This window comes from Piliocolobus tephrosceles, chromosome 7 (genome assembly GCF_002776525.5).
Source record: "Piliocolobus tephrosceles isolate RC106 chromosome 7, ASM277652v3, whole genome shotgun sequence".
In the NCBI taxonomy this organism is placed as follows: Eukaryota; Metazoa; Chordata; class Mammalia; order Primates; family Cercopithecidae; genus Piliocolobus; species Piliocolobus tephrosceles.
In genome coordinates this window covers 111,570,481-111,591,563 of record NC_045440.1, presented here as the reverse complement: position 1 = coordinate 111,591,563, position 21,083 = coordinate 111,570,481, and the positions used below count along the sequence as shown (strand labels likewise).

The 21,083-nt window shown below is 35.3% G+C and overlaps 1 protein-coding gene across 1 annotated transcript in view; it reads left to right on the top strand.

Annotated features, from left to right (window-relative positions):
* The window catches only part of EIF3E (eukaryotic translation initiation factor 3 subunit E), a 46,347-nt gene extending 29,648 nt beyond the window's left edge, over positions 1–16,699 (top strand). Inside the window, exons 8-13 of the mRNA XM_023225056.1 lie at positions 757–883; positions 1,693–1,794; positions 3,485–3,594; positions 14,921–15,023; positions 15,308–15,442; positions 16,515–16,699. Of these exons, the coding sequence (XP_023080824.1) occupies positions 757–883; positions 1,693–1,794; positions 3,485–3,594; positions 14,921–15,023; positions 15,308–15,442; positions 16,515–16,553 (616 nt within the window). The 3' untranslated portion in view covers positions 16,554–16,699. The remainder of the gene's footprint in view (positions 1–756; positions 884–1,692; positions 1,795–3,484; positions 3,595–14,920; positions 15,024–15,307; positions 15,443–16,514) is intronic.
* The last annotated feature ends 4,384 nt before the right edge of the window (positions 16,700–21,083 follow it).

Below are 21,083 nucleotides of genomic sequence, written 5' to 3'. Positions count from 1 at the left end.
AATATTCACCTAAGAGAAATGGACTTTATTGACAGATAATTCTGAGATAGGTATAGTGTCTGGCACTCAGAGGTGCTAAATTAATATTTATTGGGTAAATAAATAGGGAGCTTTTTGAGGAAATTAAGCAGGAGAAACAAGGGTAAACACCTGATTTACAGGGCATTGTCCCATGTTGATCATCACAACAGCAAGATTTGCTAAATATTAGCCAAGACCCTGTTAATGTTTACCTGACATCTATTCCTTCCTAATTCCTACTGCTACCACTTCAGCCAATGCCTTATAATATTGTAATATTCCTTCTCCCTATTGCTTCCAGTCTTTCATCCCCTGAATTATTGAAGTGCCTGATTTTCTGATTAGTATGAGTGCTTTGCACATAGGTTTTCACACGTTTTTTTCTAATAGGTGAATGAAAGTCGTCACTTAGTGCCTTTTGGAACAGACTGACAGCATGTCAATGAGCCTTCCAAAATCCTGTTACTTAAAAATAGTAATAGGATAATTAGCCTCTTGATTGAGTCTTCCATCTCACCCCATATTAAAGAAATAGTGGCTGGAATTCTCCTCATTTGGATTCCTGAAACTGGATTCTGTTTTTAAATTTCCTTGGAGGATATTTTCTTATAATACTCATTATTAAGTGTTTGCAGTCTTAGGCTAGTGAAATAGTACAATCTAATGACTTGCTTTGAGACTTTTCTTTAACTCACCCTGGGTAAGTTATTAAATAACTTTATATTTTTTTCTTAGATATCTTAATGCAATTCAGACAATGTGTCCACACATTCTTCGCTATTTGACTACAGCAGTCATAACAAACAAGGATGTTCGGAAACGTCGGCAGGTTCTAAAAGACCTAGTTAAAGTTATTCAACAGGTAAAACTGAAACATATATTGTTTTTTTTTAAAAGTACCTAAGCTTTAGGTCTAACCTCTTTTTCTAAAGCAAGACTTAGTTCTTAAGGTAAAAATGTTTTTAAAAATAGGTGAGGAATACATGAAGTTTAGAAAAGAGAAGGGCCTCAAATGCGCTTTTGTTTTCCTTAAGTCCAAGATACACAAGTTGGATGTGGTGGGAATGATTATTACTGTCTGCTAGATGAACACTTAATATACATTATGTATATGTGTTTCTCTTATTGCAAAGACTGAAGAAAATCTGGAACCTGGAGTTAGGGGGTCATTACCTGTATAATTCTAGATGGGTGAACTTTATATACAATACAGTTTCAGTAGACCCCAAGTTGGGGAAAAGGTTCAGGCAGCCATGCTGATTGATATTTATTGAGCTTATCAGCAAAACCCATAGTTTAGAAAAATAACTTAAATATGTATGTAAGAGTGAATTAAATACAAAGAAGTTACTGTCATTCAGTAGGGAATGAATATCCTTATGCTTGGGAAGTTTATTACTGTTTATTGGCTAAGGGAGACTTGGTAGTAGGGGATTTTGAAAGCTTTCAGAATGCTTCTAGGATGAGACTTTAGAGAACTTGGTTTGAAAGACATAAGCTTAAGGCGTGGTCTGGAATCAGGATAGGAACAATTGCTTCGAGAAGATGCTAGGTAATTTGTCTAGAAATTAATGGTAAGGAAGGAGAAAACAAGAAGATTGGGATATTCTGGGGCAATCTGCTAAACGGTGTTGAATCAGACTTACCTTGATCATTGACTTATTTTTACAGGAGTCTTACACATATAAAGACCCAATTACAGAATTTGTTGAATGTTTATATGTTAACTTTGACTTCGATGGGGCTCAGAAAAAGCTGAGGGAATGTGAATCAGTAAGTATGAATTTTTACTTATAAACTAACACTGTTCTTAAATTTTTGAATATTGTAAAGTTAATCTTGCAGTGTCTTCCTTAAAATAATGAAGCAATTATAACAGAAATACGTTTATTAATCTTAAAAAGGCCTAAATGGCTCATGTTTATTAACCTTAAAATGGATTAAATGGCTTATGTTTATTAATCTTAAAATGGGAATGTGCTAAAGTGATGACTTTTTTAATATTGTTGCCATGTGTTTATCTCTTTTGTGAGGGGAGTTTGTTGAAACATTGGGGGTAAATTCACAGATACATCGATAATTTCATGTCTTACCTCTAATGAATAAATATTTTTAATATTTCGTATGTACAGGCAAGGTCACTTTGAATTGCAGGTAGCTACTGTGTTTTTAATTTTGGTTCATAGGTGGGCTTATCTTTAGAATATTTCCCACGGTTGTATTTAACATTTTTGATAAACCAGGCAATTCATTGTACTTATGAATTTTGTAACGGCAGTGTCTCTTGTTGTTTAGCAGAATTAAAGTACCTTTAGAACAACTGTGCAAGAGTTATAGTTGTTTTGAATAATTAGTTACAAGTTTTAAGAAACCAAACTAAGAATTCTAGCTGCTAAATGTAGTCGCATTTACCAGATCATCAGTTTACTAGTTACTAGTCATCAGTTTCATCTTGGCACAAAATGGGCAATTTGTTGACAAAAGTCTTATTTCTCTAAGGAAAAAAATGATCATGCAAATATCCATTCCCTGATGATTTTCTTTCTTTTTTATTTTTTTTTGAGATGGAGCCTCGCTCTGTCACCCAGGCTGGAGTGCAGTGGCGCCATCTCGGCTCACTGCAAGCTCCGCCTCCCGGGTTCACGACATTCTCCTGCCTCAGCCTCCCAAGTAGCTGGGACTACAGGTGCCTGCCACCTCGCCTGGCTAATTTTTTGCATTTTTAGTAGAGATGGGGTTTCACTGTGTTAGCCAGGATGGTCTCGATCTCCTTATCTCGTGATTCTCCCGCCTAGGCCTCCCAAAGTGCTGGGATTACAGGCATCAGCCACCATGCTCGGCCTCCCTGATGATTTTCAAACATTAGATGGAATAGAAAATTAGAATCCAATATGTTAATATGTTATTATCCATATATGTTAATTGGTGTTTTTTTTTGTAGTCATATGTTACATTATTAAGGTAAATATTGGTGTATATTCATTATGCTAAGTGTTTAGGTTTTGCTGTTAAGAGACCTAGAGGGCACTTGGTTGCTGTTTTTGAAATTAAAATATTCTCTTTTAATTACACCATCTGTGGAATAGTAGCCACCTTTTGCATTCTTTTCCTTTCTAATTTCTAAGTCTACTTAATACTACAGAAATACTTAGGGCTTTAGTCCATTTATAACTATTTTAAATAATTGGAAGAGATATATTATCTGTAGCGCATTTATGTAGAATAATGGATAGTACCAACCTTTGTTGTCTGAAGGCTACTTTATTACTTAAAGTTATCAGAAACATTGTAGTTTTTAGGTCTTTATCTTGTAGTAGTCTTTTATTATTTAAATCATTAAAGATTTGAACACAGTGTTCTAGAAAGTGCTGTGGTATAAAACTCATGATATTAGAATGGAAAAATAAAGCAAAGTATTTGATTCACATTTCATCATTAATTTTTGTTGTATTTGTACATATAGGTTCTTGTGAATGACTTCTTCTTGGTGGCTTGTCTTGAGGATTTCATTGAAAATGCCCGTCTCTTCATATTTGAGACTTTCTGTCGCATCCACCAGTGTATCAGCATCAAGTAAGAACACTGTGATTTGATTTGGATTTTCTACTTTAAAATTCCTGGAAATTTCCATTTATTGTGAATTTACACTTAATAGAATTCCAGTTAATTGGATTTTTATTTCCCTTTGCTTTCAGAAGAACAATGAAACAATTTGATGAAATTGCTTAAAAACCTAACTTTTGCTATAGACTCAAATAGTTTTAGCCTGAGTGGCATAATTTTTCAAAATACTAAGTTGAAGGCAATATATGATTGTCAGTTACCTTATTGAAGAGTAAATACTTTACATAAGGAGAAAAGTGAAGTAAACATTTCTAAAATGGTTTTCAGCAGCAGTACAAAGAAGGAGATACCAATTAACTTGGAAATTCTGTTGGAAGACCACTACATTTGGTAATCCTTTCCATTTAGTTTGTATGATTTAATTACATATTTGAATTCTCCTATAGTAAACTCCTATGACATCTTAAAATGTTGAAAGATGGAAAAATTATGGTGAATTTTAGTTGTAATTTCCTGTTTTGTGAGAAAATTTTTGGGTAAAAATTGTGAAATGTACATAACCTATTAGAAATAAATTGTACACATTAGAGTTTGAAAAATGACTAGTGCCCTTTGGGCACAGAGGAAGTCAAACATAAATGTTTAAAAACCTACTACTTTAGTGTTTGCTTCTGAGGAATTGTGCATAAAACAAATTCTTTTTCTTTAATGCCATTTGTTTTGCTTATCCGTACTTGTTTTGCCTAATTTTAGTGGGCTCTCCATTGAAGTGGTTGTCCAGAGTTAGAAGTATAGCATAATCATGGGATTTTTTCCTATGGGGATTGAATCCTTGCCTTCACAGTTTTATTAGCACTTTACTATAGCTTGTAGACAGAATTTTTTAAACCTGATTCTCTTACAAATTACATGAAAATTCCTAATAATGTAATTGGTTGTGAAATAAAGAGGTAGGTATATCATATGTGGGGCTCCGGTGGACAGTAGTAACCGAATTCTTGCATTGTTCTTTATTTTTAAGGTTTGTAAGTAGGGCTTGTGAAAGAGGGATGTTAGTATTTTGGTTTCCCTTATAGAATTTTCTCCATTTCTCGTTAGAATATGGTCATTTGGGTGTGTTTTGGTCCAGGACTGATGTAACTACTACCCCTGTTGTGGGCCTTTTGAAAGCTGACCCTTTTTTTTGCATCTTTAGCACCTAGCATACTAACTTTGTAGCATGTAATATGCTTTGTACAGTATAGTATGAGTGTACAATATAAATATTTGTTAAGTAAATTTCTTCTGTTCTTTGTATTAGTGAACTTGGCATTTTTGTCAGTGATAATGCTTGTCTGCTTTGATGTTTGCTTCCAAGGTACTATCAATAAGATTTGTTCTAGCTCTTTTCCTTTAACTCTGCAACTATAGATTCATTATTTTCTTTCTTGGGATTTGGTTTGTTATATTTTAACAGGAACATAGATTAAGTATGTGTCCTCCTTACTGAAGAGAGATGTGCAGCTCAAAGAAGTTAATAGAGTGGGAATGTTTCTATATACCTTTATGTGACATTATCTGAGAATTTTTCAAACTTTTCTCTGTGTAGATTTTTATTATTTTCTTAATCTCTGTAGTTTTATGCTAGACAAAAATCTACAAAGCATTTTCAGACTAAAGTCCTAGTGGCTTTCCAGAGTCCAAAAATATTTTTTTTCTAGTAGTAGCATTTTCTTTCACTTCAGCTCTTCAGTTTTTTTTCCAATGTTTTACTAAGATGATTAAGAGTACATGGATCAATAATGTGTGTTTTTCTTTTTTTTTGGAGACACAGTCCTGCACTGCTGAGTACAGTGGTATGATCTCTGCTCACTGCAACATCCGCCTTCTGGGTTCAAGAGATTCTTGTGCCTCAGCCTCCCAAGTAGCTGAGATTACAGGCATGTGCCACCATGCCCAGCTAATTTTTGTACTTTTAGTAGAGATGGGGTTTCACCATGTTGGCCAGGCTTGTGTTGAACTCCTGGCCTCAAGTGATCTGCCTGCCTTGGCCTCCCAGAGTGCTGGGATTACAGGTGTGAGCCACTTGCACCCAGGGGTTTTTCAAATACTATGGTAGAATTTTCAATCTGAAAGCAATCTTAGGGATCTTATAATCCAACAACAGTTACTTTTCAGGTGAAGGACTCTTCAGTGGAATTTTCTGTGGTGATGGAAATGTTTTATATCTGAAAATGTGTTTGTATGTGTTCAGTATGTGTACTTCAAAGATGGCTCACATTTCAAGATCTTGAAGCATGGCTTTCAAATCTCTATGTGTGTGACAGTGGGACTTATTTTCAAATGCAATATCATATATATGAATATATGTATTTATATATGTATATAAGCAGATCAAAGCAGAGCCCATTCACCTTGCCTATCTTACAGCTCTGTTCAGCTTCTCTCCTGACTACTAAGACACCTCTTTGGAACACAATTTTACAAAACACTGACTCAGAACAACTGCATTGTTTTGTAGCCAGGAAATTTAAGGCTCAAGGACATTAAACTAGGTCTTGATAGAGCCTACACTAAAGGTGTCTGACATTCATTGTACTGTACCTCACTGTAAATTCTTTTATATTGTGAACGACTTATATTCTTAGAAATGTCAGGTTTGGATTAATTTGTCATTTAGTGTATCAGTTGAGCCAGAGGATAAAGTTGAAAACCCTAAGTCAGTTTAACTCTGTGTTTCAGAATCTTTGTAGAGTTTGTTTTATAAACTCTCTGTAGCCACCCTAAACCTTTGAATCAGATTTATTGAGTAGGCTGTGCTATGATTTGCAGCAGGGCTGCTGTGCTGTATCTTGAGGGTGGTTATTCCGAAGCACAGCCAGAATCCAAAACCACTGCATTAGGTAACCAATTTTTTAGGCGTGTAATTACAGCCTGCTAAAGTAATGGAGTGAAAAAAATCAGTAATTCAATACCTTTATTGTATAATGAATTAAGAAGATAAGCTTCTTCGTGTTTTTAAGGATGCTGTAATTGGTTAGAAAGACAGTGGCTGGACAAAAGAAACTACCATCAGAGTGAACAGGCAGCCTACAGAATGGGAGAAAATTTGTACAATCTACCCATCTGATGAAGGGCTAATATCCAGAATCTGCAAAGAACTTAAACAGATTTACAAGAAAAAATCAAACAACTCCATCAGAAAGTGGGCAAAGGATATGAACAGACACTTCTCAAAAGAAGACATTTATGCAGCCAACAGACACATGAAAAAATGCTCATCATCAGTGGCCATCAGAGAAATGCAAATAAAAACCACAATGAGATACCATCTCACACCAGTTAGAATGGCGATCATTAAAAAGTCAGGAAACAACAGATGCTAGAGAAGATGTGGAGAAATAGGAACACTTTTACACTGTTGGTGGAACTGTAAACTAGTTCAACCATTGTGGAAGACAGTGTGTTGATACCAGAAATACCATTTGACCTAGCCATCCCATGACTGGGCATATCCCCAAGGATTATAAATCATGCTGCTATAAAGACACATGCACACATATGCTTATTGTGGCACTGTTCACAATAGCAAAGACTTGGAATCAACCCAAATGTCCATCAATGATAGACTGGATTAAGAAAATGTGTCACATATACCCTGTGGAATACTATGCAGCCATAAAAAAAGGATGAGTTCATGTCCTGTGTAGGGACGTGGATTAATCTAGAAACCATTATTCTGAGCAAACTGTCACAAGGACAGAAAACCAAACACCACATGTTCTCACTCATAGGTGGGAATTGAACAATGAGAACATTTGGACACAGGGTGGGGAACATCACACACCAGGGCCTGTCGTGGGGTTGGGGGCGGAGGGAGGGATAGCATTAGGAGATACACCTAATGTAAACGACGAGTTAACAGGTGCAGCACACCAACATGGCACATGTATACATATGTAACAGACCTGCACGTGTACACATGTACCTTAGAACTTAAAGTATAATAAAAAAAGAAAAAGAAAAGAAAGACAGTGGCTGGAAATAATAAGTATTTATGTTGGGATTTTATAAATACAGCAAACATTTTAATTTGGACTTCAAGGATTTGTAATCCGTGATAATGACCAACAGAGCTAAAAACTACCTTTAAACAATATACAGGAAAAAAAATACTTTAATCTAGAGGTTTTAAACCTAGTTGTACATTGAAGTCATCTGGAGAAGTAAAACAACAAGAATTTAAGCTTAAAAATAATAGATTTCCTGCTTTTATCCCAGACCTTCTGAATCAAAATCTCTGTGATGTAGGCATTGAGAATCTGGGATTAAAGCTTCTCAGTTGATTCTTTTGCAGTCAGCCTTGGGGAATCATTGCTGTAAATTAGTGATTTTATAGTACTGACAGCACATTAGAATCAAATGGGAAACCCTAAAGTAATAAACAGAAATACTAGATGACTGAGCCTAACCATTAAAATCATTTTCTGGAGGCAGACCCCAGAGACTGTGTTTTAAAAAAGGTCCTCTAAGTGACTTTGATGCAAGATCTGGCTTAAAAAAAAAAAAAAAAAAAAAAAAAGTTACACTGTTTATTTCGAGATGATTATATATCAGTTGTACGAAATGATAAAAAGACACCCTGTGTCCTTTACTCAGTTTCTCCCGTTAGTAACATCTTGCAAAACCACAATAAAATATAGCAGCCAAGATGTTGATGTTGATACATTCAAAATATAGAATATTTCTATCACAAGGATCCTTCAAGCTACTCTTTTATAGTGGTACCCCCTTCCCTGCCACCCTCTCCTTAATTTCTGGCAACTACTCATTTGTTCTCCATTCCTGTATTTTTATTACTTTGAGAATAAGCAAAACTTTTCTAAAAGTTAGTGTTCAGCTTCCTAAGCAACAAATATGCTATGTATCATGATTAAGGTATAATTAATTAATAGCGACCTACCTAGTAGTACAGCTCTCCAAAGAAAACATTATAGATGTTAATGAGTGCCTCTTTTGGCCAAACACAGGGTAGAAAGTAGTGAGTTCTCTTTCAAAGAGCTTAAAATCCAGAGGAAGAAGCAGATATTAAATAAGTGGACAAATATAAAATTACAAATTATTGAAAATATTTGTAATTTTGGGAAATTTCAAAATTTCATACGTGAAATTACACATTATTAAAAGTATGTCCATATCAGTCTCTCTAGTCACTCTGCATTGGAGAACAATGGGAAGAAAATTAGATAGGGTCAGTGAATCCTGATAACTCTCTGCATGGAATACCTTTAAGGCCCAAACTAGACTTTTTTCCACTGAATACTAACTATGGCAAATTATTCCATTCACTAGTTTATGCTGGGTTGTTTTTGCCTTTAATTAGTTTAAAGTTATTTGATGTTCTGTCTTTTGAGGGAGGGGAAGGGATATGTCTCAGCTTCTTTTTCTTCCACTAAAGGACACATTTCAAATGCTGAAAATAGTATAATAAAACCCATAATTGTTTATTAAATAACTCTTTCTATGTGTAATTTGGAACATTCTCTGTTAATAGATTTCCTGACTAAATGCCTGTAAGCACATGTGATAGCTTTATAAAAATGTATATTAAAAATGTTTTATATGTTTTTATACAACCTTATTGATCTGTAGGATAAGTTACAAATCTGTTTACCATAAAGTATGCAACATCTGTCAAAAAAGATTACTGTGTTGGGGTTTAATTTAGTATAGCTGAATCGTTTTATCAGCTATGGTATGTGTCTGAAATTTAAAAGCTGTTCTAAAATAATTCTTGGACCAGTTTTCAATTGTAGATAAAAACAAAGTATGGAAGTAATATTTTGAATGTGTATGATAAACATTTTGGAGCATACATGAATATAATTTCCCAATGGGGGTTACTTTAAGTTTTGAAGTTATTCTACTTTGCTTATTTTATTAAGTTATATTTTAGGTCTTAATATTTTTCTCTTTTTTTTTCTTTTTTTTTTTTTTGAGATGGAGTCTCGCTCTGTCACCCGGGCTGGAGTGCTGTGGCCAGATCTCAGCTGACTGCAAGCTCCGCCTCCCGGGTTCATGCTATTCTCCTGCCTCAGCCTCCCAGGTAGCTGGGACTACAGGCGCCGCCACCTCGCCCGGCTAGTTTTTTGTATTTTTTAGTAGAGACGGGGTTTCACCGTGTTAGCCAGGATGGTCTCGATCTCCTGACCTCGTGATCTGCCCGCCTCGGCCTCCCGAAGTGCTGGGATTACAGGCTTGAGCCACCACGCCCGGCTAGGTCTTAATATTTTTCTTAAAGTTCTTATAACCACATAACAATTTACATTTAGAATGTAAATGTATGGAGATAGTTTCAAAGGCCATTATCATTGCATTTCTGCATTGTCAATAAGGTTCAGTTATTTATAAGATTATAAAGAGATATTGGAAAGTTCAGTGAGAATTTTCAGTTTTCACATAAGGATTTAGCATTTCTCAATTTTCTCCTGTTTTCTTTGTCCTATTTCCTCCCAGTCATACAGTTAAACATAGTTTACACTTAACACTGATTCTTTCATTAGTTGTCTTAAACTAATTAGAGAAGACTTGGAGTACTTTTCTTTGGATATTCTGAATAGTTGGCCAACAGTCTTCAGTGAAAACTAGACCAGAGGTTTCTATGTTCGAATGGTTAAATCAACAGTATTTTGAAATAAATTGTGCCTATCAGGTAAAATTTGGAAAGCCAGGTTATTCAAAGAGGTAATTAATAAGACAGGTGAAATATAGGACCTCCAGGTCCTTACTTTTCCAAGTCTTTGTTAAGATGAGAGGGTGGGGGACGATGGTGGCTATGGGAGAGTTCAGAAAAGGAAGACCATTTAAAAGATTAGGCACTGAAAACCTGACAGAAAATCTAGAGTTGATACAACCCTAGTCGTTTCCCTAAATTAAGACTTACATATCTTGTGTCCTTAAGTGGGATCTCTGGTATTTTTTTACTTCCTGGAAACAAGGTATTTCATTTTGTGCTAGAAGCATGAACATGTTTAATTAAATTGAACTGAGGATGAAAGATTTTTTTTTTGCTTTCTCTTGAAATAGCACTTAAGAATTCTGTACGTGTCTTATTTAACATATTCGATACTGTGTTTTGTGTGTGTGCCGGTGGAGCAACAGAGCTAGTTAGGTTAAAGATATTTATAAGGGGTTTACAGAACATATTTAAATATCTACCTTCAGCTGCCTACAGACAAGATTGAGATTTTTAGTGTAATCTAAATAATCTAGAAATTTGAGTGTTTAAAATCTGGATTGGACTAGATATTTTTCTCAGAAATTCTGCATTTTGATGGATTTTGTCTTTTAGTTTAAGACCATAGAATAAAAATTCCATTGTATAAATTGAATTATTTTCAGTAACATGAGGTAGCATATTCTGGGATAGGTTAAGCCAACTTTTTGTCTTTTTAAAAATGGTTTTATTTCTCCGTAGCCACTAGACCACCAGGGACAGCTTTTTATCTTCTGAGCTTTGATAGGATATTACACTCTTATTTTAAAATCTGTACTATTCTGCATAAAATTGCTAGATTGGAAAAGAATTGTAGACCTTGATGATTTCTATTAGTCCTTTTTTTGCTTTTTTTTTTTTCTTTGCTTTTTGTAGAGACAGGGTCTTGCTATGTTGCCCAGGCTGGTGTCAAATTCCCGGGTTCAAGCAGTCCTCCTTCCTTGGTCTCCCAAAGTGCTGGGATTACAGTCTTGTTAATCATTTGGTTTCTTTTACTGTGTGCATTTTCATGTTACTTAAAACAAACTAGATTATTTCCACATTCTTTAATTCAGTCACAGTGGTACTTGGTAGCTTAGATAAACTGAGATGCCATCAATAATTTACTAGTATTCCTTGGGCCTTATTTCAGGTTTTTCTTTGACTTGATTCACTTCGAAAAGTAAAGATCAACAAATAAAAGATCAACAAGCACAGTGCAAACAAAGATCCACAAAGTAAGATATGGCTTAGAGCATACAGGCATTTATGGATCTTGATACTTGATGCAGAATTAACACCAGCTATGTTGGAATGAGACTTAGAATACGGATGTAAAGAAAGAGGGAGGGATAGAGAATTCTAGTTAGTTATTACATAAGATGGAATTTTTTTTTAATAGAAGCACAGGATTTTGTTCTGTCACCAAAGCTGAAGTACAGTGGTGTAATCATAGCTTACTGCAGTCTCAAACTGCTGGGCTCAAATGATACTCAGACCTTAGCCTCTCGAGTATCTGGGACTACAGGTGCAAGCTACCATGCCTTTGTGTGTGTGTGTGTCCCTCTATGCGTGTGTGTGCCCACGTGTGCACAGAATCTCTCTTCGTTGTTCAGACTGATCTCAAACTTCTGGCCTCAGCCTCCCAAAGTGTTGTGATTATAGGTATGAACCACCATATCCAGCCTACAATGGAATTTTCATTCTATGGTCTTAAAAATCTAAGATTAAATATCATTTCCTTAGGTAAGCTATTCCTAAAATCTCCAGATTAGAACTGGTAGACCTTTTTGGATTTTACATACATAGCTCCTTCCACTTTTTCTTTTTTCTTTCTTTTTTCTTTCTCTTTCTTTCTTTCTTTCTTTCTTTCTTTCTTTCTTTCTTTCTTTCTTTCTTTCTTTCTTTCTTTCTTTCTTTCTTTCTTTCTTTCTTTTTTTTCTTTTTTTTTTTTTTTTTGACACGGAGGTCTCACTTTGTTGCCCATGCTGGAGTGCAGTGATGCCATCTCAGCTCACTGTAACCTCTGCCTCCCAAGATCAAGCGATGTTCAAGTCAAGACCCCCTTGACTTAAACTCTGTAAAGGCTGGCAACAGAGGATGTTTTGCCAACAGCATCTAACACGGTTTATATTTTGTTGAGTGAATGTCAATGAAGGAAAAGGATTGGTTTGGTTTGGCTGGCATGTTATATTTATGAAGGAGAATATTGGGAACTTGGAAAGTTAAAAGTGTTGAAAGGAATATGGAAATAAACTGGGTATAGTAGTCTCCCTTTATCCAAGGGGGTACATTCCAAGACCCCCAGAGGATACTTGAAACTGCAGGTAGTACCAAACCCAATACATACTAGGTTTTTCCCTGTGCACATGTAACTTGATAAAGTTTAATTGATAAGTTGAGCACAGTAAAAGATTAACAACAATAATAATAAATTTATAACAATGTGCTAGCATCACTACTCTTGTACTTCGGGGCCATTACTAGGTAAAATAATGGTTCCTTGAACATAAGCACTGTGATACCAGGGCGCTTGATCTGATAGCTGGGATAGCTGCTATGTAACCGATGGGCGGGTGGCGTATATAGTGGTGATATGCAGGACAAAGGGATGATTCAAGTCCTGGGTGAGGCATTAGGACAATACAGGATATCATCATGCCAGCCAGACTAGTGTACAATTTAAAGCTTATCAATTGCTTATTTCTGGAGTTTTCTATTTAATATTTTCAGACTGGAATTGACTGCTGATAACAGAAACCACAGAAAGTGGAACTACAGATAAGTGGGAACTACTGTAGTTGGGTTGTAGAACTAACCTGGTAGCTATGTAAGATAGATGGAAGACACTCAAGAGGTAAAGTAGTTAGAAAACTAAGAAATAGTAATGGAGCCTGAACTAGGGTAGTGACTAGAATGGGAATCAATCAGACAGTAAATTTTTATTGTGTCCTGTGTATGAGGCATTGTGCTGCTAATTGGTAGACATAATGGCAATGAACGAGGAGGATACGGTGCTTGCACTATGGTTACATATATACAGTCTACCTTGGAGACAGATATTCAGTAAAACAACTATAGCAAAAATAGGTGCTATGAAAGCACCGAACTGATGTATCACAGATGGGAGAGGTGTCTTAGAAGGCTTATGAGGGTCTTATTTTAGCTGAGACCTGATAGCTTCCATGAAGATAAAAGACAGTGTATAAACACACATATATACATGCATGTATACTACATACTCTTAAATATTTTACATGCATATGTAGGTACTCTTCCATCAGCTGAACTGACTTAACCTACTTACTACGACTGGTGTGTTTTTAATTCTGATAAATTAAGCACTGCAATGGCCCTCTTCAACCGGATCATAAAATTGGAAAAATACAAAATGCAGATTGATTGATATCAAATAGTATTTTAGATCAAGATCTTCATGGTCTGGTGCACTCCCTCCGTCTCTTTTATCTGAAATTCAGTGTCTATATATATATAGACATATACACACATGCACTATATATAGTATATAGCTCCAGGGAGTACCCCCACAGTTTATAGCACAAACATACACAATGTCCCTCAGTTTTATTTATGTTTTTCCTGAGATTATACTTATTACTGATGCTCCTTATAGTAGGTTTACTTTTTTAAAAATTTTATTTCAGTAGCTTTTGGGGCACACTTTTTTTGTTGCATGGATGAATAATATAGTGGTGAATTCTGAGATTTTAGCTCATAGCTTAGCTCCCACTTATAAATGAGAACATAAGATTTTTGGTTTTCCACTCCTGCATTATTTCACTTAGAATAATGGCCTCCAGTTTCATCCAAGTTGCTGCAAAAGACATTATTTTCTTCCTTTTAATGGCTGAGTGGTATTCCATGGTTTATATATACCAGATTTACTTTATCCACTCATTAGTTGACGGGCACTTAGGTTGGTTCCTAAGTGAATTGTGAATTGTGCTGCTGCAAATATATCTGTGCAAGTGTCTTTTTCATATGTCTTCTTTATACAAAGAAACCTTTATACCTATGCATATTATCCCATATACTTTCTGTCATCTCTGGGTTACTGTTAAAAATGTAAATGCTATGTAAATAGTTGTTATACTGTGTTGGTTTTTCATTTGTATTATTTTTGTATTCTTTTTTATTGTTTGTTTTTTCCTAAATATTTTCTATCCATGGTTTGCTGAATCTGAGGATGTGGGACCTGTGGATATGGAGGGCTGACTTTTAATATACCCTCATATAGAGGGAACATCATAAAACCTTTTTCTCCCTTAGATCATTACTTGTTGAGCACCTGGTAAATGTAAAGTACTGTTCTAGAAGCTGAAGGGTTTCCATAAATGCAGAATGTTACCCTACACTCAAGGATTTTACAGTCCAGTTGGTGAATGGAATAGGTCGTGTGTAGTACAAGTCAATAGGCACAAGCACATGAACAAATCAGACAGTAGGGGTCATGGTATATAAGAGAAAGGTGATCTAGAAATACCAAAAAGTCTCTGTGAAGAGTATGAGTCAACACTGTTTACATAAAACTAAGTTTTTAGGCCCAGTTAATTAACATTGCTGTTTTTACTTTTTCGTTAGCATGTTGGCAGATAAATTGAACATGACTCCAGAAGAAGCTGAAAGGTGGATTGTAAATTTGATTAGAAATGCAAGACTGGATGCCAAGATTGATTCTAAATTAGTGAGTATTTCGTTAGCTATGCTACATACTATAAGTTCTTGATTATACTTTTGGGAATTCTTAACTAGGACATTTTATTACCTCCTTTAATAATTTATTTTGTTTTAATGTAAAACATTTCTTTGAAGGCAACAAAAGCCTCCTGTTTTTTTTCTTACTTGGTAAATATTGTCATCTCTATATAGTGCATTAAAATATGTGCAAAGGTTATGTCATGCTTATTACTCACCTGAGAAACTCTGTCATTTACATTATAGGATCAATTTCCCTGTGTTTCCTTTTAGGGTCATGTGGTTATGGGTAACAATGCGGTCTCACCCTATCAGCAAGTGATTGAAAAGACCAAAAGCCTTTCTTTTAGAAGCCAGATGTTGGCCATGAATATTGAGAAGAAACTTAATCAGAATAGCAGGTCAGAGGTAAGAACCATACATTTTCTATTCTGTCTGGGATTTAGCAACCGTGCAATTGTTACATGAAGTTTGAAAGTATATTGATATGAGTTGTAGCTGATTTTGTTTTTCTCTTTAAAGATATGAACATTTTAAGAAATTACTAAACAAATGAATTTTTTCTTAGATACATTATTGTGTTCCTAGTTTATTATAACTATTTTTCTTTTGCTTTGACTCTTCAAAAAGAAATTGTGTTCCTAGTTTATTATAACTATTTGTCTTTTGCTTTGACTCTTCCTGTGTGACTTCATTAACTCATTTCCTCAGGGTTTTCAACACATCATTTTGATACTGGCAGATGATAACTTACATGTGTAGCCCTCTTTCAAGTGTTCGAAATGTGTATTCCTTCTAAATCTAAAGAAATAGTTCTGTAAAAATGTTGATCTTATTAGATGTATTAGTGCTGATCTTATACAAATGTCATTATCTTTCATCTGATATTCACATCAAAAATTAATCTCCCATTTTGGGAGATTAATTCTGCATGTTAGAGATTGAAGCAACTTGAATGGCCTTAAAATTTTGGAATCCTAAACTATGTTGTTTACACATTATGATTATGTGTAACTGGAGGGTAGGAAGTCATTAGGAAACAGTTGTGGGATATGCAGAAACCCTATTTGATTGAAATTTTAAGAACAAATTTGTGTCTGTGGAATAGTCCTTTAGTTCAAAAGAGAAGGATGCATTAGAATTTGAATTGCATATTTTAACCAAGTTTAGAATAACTGAGCCTAGAAAATAACTTTCATATGATGTTTTTTTCTGTGTGCTTCAGGATTAATTTGTGGTGTTTATTGTTCCAGTATTAATGATACCGTTATTGCTGTACATTTTAATTGGCCAAATATTATACCAGATAATAATTTTGATGTTTGTTTTGTCCTAAGTGGGACATCTGACATCTAGTAATTGCAGGAGTTAAGATCTTAGAATGGTTTGGCAAGAGTAGTGCTAAAGTAAATGCTGTATGTTAGTTTTTTTTCAAAAGTATTTTCTTTTCACTCTGTTGATTTCTTTTTGCGTATTTTAGGCTCCTAACTGGGCAACTCAAGATTCTGGCTTCTATTGAAGAACCATAAAGAGAAGATGAAAAAAAAAAAAAGAGAAGAAAGATGAAATAATAAAACTATTATATAAAGGTTGACTTACATTTTGGAAACAACATACTGAGTATACATTTTGAAGAATTGGAATAAAATTGACTGATTCATTTTATCTTGCTGTCAATTTTCTTGCATGTGCAAGTTTGTGTGTTTTTAACTTTCTTTTTTGGAATAATTATATTCAGAGGAAGTTGCAAAATTAGTACAGAGAAGTCCATGTAGGTTGAACCCTATTTCTGTCGATTTTTTCACTTTATGTTACTGTGGTACAGCATCAAAACCAGGATGTTGACATTGGTACAGTATGTGCGTGAATAGCTCCCTATCATTTTATCGTGTAGATTTGTGTAACCATCACTGCAACCAAGATAGAGAACTATGATGATCTCCCTCATGCTATGTTTTTGTAAGCCATACCTACTCCCAACCAGCTCTAACCCTAGGAACCACTAATCTGTTCCTCATCACTATATTTTATCATTATGAGAATGTTATATAAATGGAATTACATAATACACAACCTTTGAGATAAGCTTTTTTCATTCGTCACAATGCTCTTGAGAGCCATTCAAAGAGCATGGAGACCTCCCAATACTAAACTTAGCGTGGGGGTCTACAAACTTTTTTTGTGAAAGGCCAGATATTAAATCTTAGGCTTTGCAGACCATATGTTCTCTGTTTTAGCTATTCAACTCTGTCATGTAGCACAAAAGCAGCCTTTGTATGTAAATGAATGCTTATGGCCGTGTTCCAGTAAAACTATTTACAAAAACAGGCCAAGGGCCAGATTTGTTTCACCTGCTGTGGTTTCCAACCCTTGGCTTGGGGTATTGGTACTTCTAAGCTTTAGTCTAAGGGTGCTGAAACTAGGAAGATTATTGGTTAGGATAAGCCAAGTGCTGTTTTTTTTATTCATCTGTAACCAGTATTGTGAAGATGCCAAGTATAGGGCAGGAAAAAATACATATAGAAATATAAAGAATTCTTGGTAGTAAAAAATGGTCAAGGATCATGGAGAAAATACCAAAGTGTTACATCAGTAACAAGGTAGAACAGTAACAAGATAGACCCTTTCTATATGTAGCAGCTAATTCTATGAATTAAAAGTTCTTTATCAAATAGAGCCATAGTTATTATACAGAACTATATAAAATGGCATATATTACTCAGGCTATGTAGAATTGAGAAAGATGTTCTCAGTTGAGAAGGAAGGAAACAAGACTTCCATATTTCCTTCTTTACCAGTAACCAAAGGGCCAAAAGTTCCTACATGGAGACATAATTAATCACCGTTTAAGACTGTAGCTCAACCAAGCCACATTAATAGCTAACAAAGATTTCTGGATGCTTACATAGCTCAGCAGCTAAAAACAATTATTAAATAAGCCTGTGGACTAGTAAAAGCCCCAGGTAGGAAAAATAGGAAGCCAATAATAAGAATTTACCATGTGTCATAGGAAGCCAGTAATAAGTATTTACCATGTGTCAGGCATTTTCATGTCCTCTGTTTCTCTAAGTAAACTAACCTAAGGAGAAGGAAGGGAATCTTAGCATTTGAATGCCTTGCTTAAGCCTGGAAATACTAAAATTTAGGTGGTATTATTTATATGTTATTGATGAGAAAGCATACTCAGATGGTTGCCTAAAGCTGGAGTCCCCAGCCCCTGGGCTATGGACTGCTACCAGTCTGTGGCAGCATTCGATTCTCAGGAGCGTGAACCCTAGTGTGAACTGAGAGCATGAGAGGGATCTAGGTTGCGCACTCCTTATGAGAATCTAATGTGGCCTACCCCTGATTTGTGGAAAAATTGTCTTCCACGAAACCGGTGCCTGGTGCCAAAATGGTTGGGGACTGTTGGCTTAAGGTAATACTAGTGCAAGTTAAAGTAAGGAAAACTCTTCAGTTATGTCACACTAACCTTCCTTAAATCATTCATTGTTGCTTTATAATTAGAAATTGCAAAGAGTTAAGGGATACATATTTAGTAGATTGTGTGAACAGGTCTTGATCCACCAAACACTAGCTGTCTCAGCACCATTATCTTCCAATAAGAGCAAAGGGTACTCTTTTTCTGCGGGTGTAATCGTTGGATACTAGTGTGGCCCCTTACATGCAAAACCTATTGGAACATATAAAGCTCTGAAGAACATCTCTTTGATTTTTCTTTTTTCCATTTATACTCTGCTCCCTCAAGATTATCTATTATATGAATAATTAATGCTCACTTCTACCACTTTTTTTTTCACATACTGCCACCTTTTGAACTTGAAAGATGATGCCACTATGGATTACTAGTATCAATTAGAAAAAAACTATATACAACTAATGGCCATTTTTGCACATTACCAATACTTGCTCATCGTGAAAACCCATTTTTGAAGTTTGCATAATAAAAGTTACTTGATTTGGGGCTTAACCTTAATTTTTGATAACAGGCTATTCCAGTAAAGTATTGAACATCAAATAAGTACTCATTTTCTTGTGCTCTTTTTTTTTCCTTTTCTTGCCATTCAGTAGATAGTACATCCTCCTATGTTAGCAGCTTTTATAAACACATCAAAGAACACCATGAAACTGACGTTAAAAAAAAAGTTGCTTTGAGTCCTTTAAAATTTTTTCTATGCATTCATAAACATATGTGTTTATGCTTTAATATGAACTATACAAGAGTATTTGTAAATGTCCAGTTTACAGGGAAAAAAAAGCAAAAACATATATTTATCCAGTACCAATGCTTCCTACCTGCTACTGAGCTTCAGAAATAGAATGGTCCTAGTAATTGGTCCTGTGGGCCCCTCAGTAATTTTATTTTCTTCTTTGTCCCTAAAAAGTGAACACTACCATAACTTTTATGTTAATTTCCTTGTTTTTATTGTTTTATCACACACACAACATACATACAGACCATATATACACACAGTTGACCCTTGAGCAACATGGGTTAAGGACACCTATTCACCAATAACCCAAAAGTCAAAAATTATTACATGGAGACACAGAGTCAAAAGTCCATGTATAACTTACAACTTCCCCAAAACTACTAATAGCTTACTGATAAACAGTTGATTGATTAACACATATTTAGTATATTATACACTGTATTTTTACAATAAAGGAAGCTATAGAAAAGAGTGTTATGAGGATATAAGGAAGAGAAAATATACTCAACATTGATTAGGTAGAAATGGGTCATCATTATAAAGGTCTTCATCCTTGTCTTCACATTGAGTAGGCTGAGGAGGGGGTTGGTCTTGCAGTCTCATGGGTAGCAGGGCAGGAAGTGGAGGAGGTGAAAGGGGAGGCATGAGGCAGGCACACCTGCAAATTTAAGGAAACACTAATTCGACGTTTTTGCTTTTTCATTTTTCTCAAAATATTTGTATATGATACTCATCCTTTTTCACCATTTGTGTAGTTTTTAGTGCCTGTATCAGAAGGGTCTATGCCATGAAAGAAATCAAAAGCAATCTTGAATAATCAGAACCCTTCTGTCAGATATCTAACATTGATTTGTGTTCTGGCACTGTTGCTTCTGCATTGTCTTATCATCTGGCACTGGTTCAGAAACACATCTCCATCAAGTCGTGTTTTGTTAATTCCTGTAGTATGGTGTCTGTTAGCTCTTGAATTTCTCCAAGATCTGTATCTTGAAACCCTCCATCCCCCACTTTTTTTGCCATATACATAACCTCTTTCATGATTTCCTTGATTGGTTCTGTTGTAAATCCTGTGAAGTTTTGCACTACATCTGGACACAGTTTTCTGCAGCAGGAATTTATTGATTTATTGTTTTGGGCATGATGGCTTTCATGGCTTTTGTTGTTGTTGTTGTTGTTGTTGTTAGAACAATGTATCTTCAGTGGTGTAATCCTTCTAGACTTTCATGATGTTCTCTCCATCTGGGTTGGCTTCCACAGCATTGACAATTCTTTCCATACAGTACCATGTGCGTTGAGGCTTAAAGGTCCTTATTACCCCCTGTTTGAGAGTCTCAAATAGATATAATGTGTTTGGAGGCAAGTAGACCACTTGAACACCTTTAGTTTTGAACTCACAGACTTCTGGTTGGCCAGGGGATTGTCCAATATCAAAAAAACCTATAAAGCAGTCTCTTACTGGCAAGGTACTTCCTGAATTCAGGGAAAAAGCACTAATGGAACCAATCCAGAAAAAGGGTTAAAGTTGTCCAGCCTTTCTTGTACAACCAAAAGACTGGCAACTGTTGTTTAACTTTTCCCTTCAAGCTCGGGGGTTAGCAGGTATATTGAAAAGGGCAGTCCTGATCATGACTGCTTGTGCATAAGGCAGTAGAGTTAGCCTATTTCTTACCGCCTTAAATCCTAGTGCTCACTTCTCTTTCTTATAAATAAGTGTACTTTTTCCCAGAATAGGGCAGTTGTGTCTGCAATTAAAAACTTGTTCATGCAGGTATCCATTCTCTTCAGTGATTTTTTTAGTGTCTGGTAACTCATCTGCTACCTCTTGCAGCAGAAGC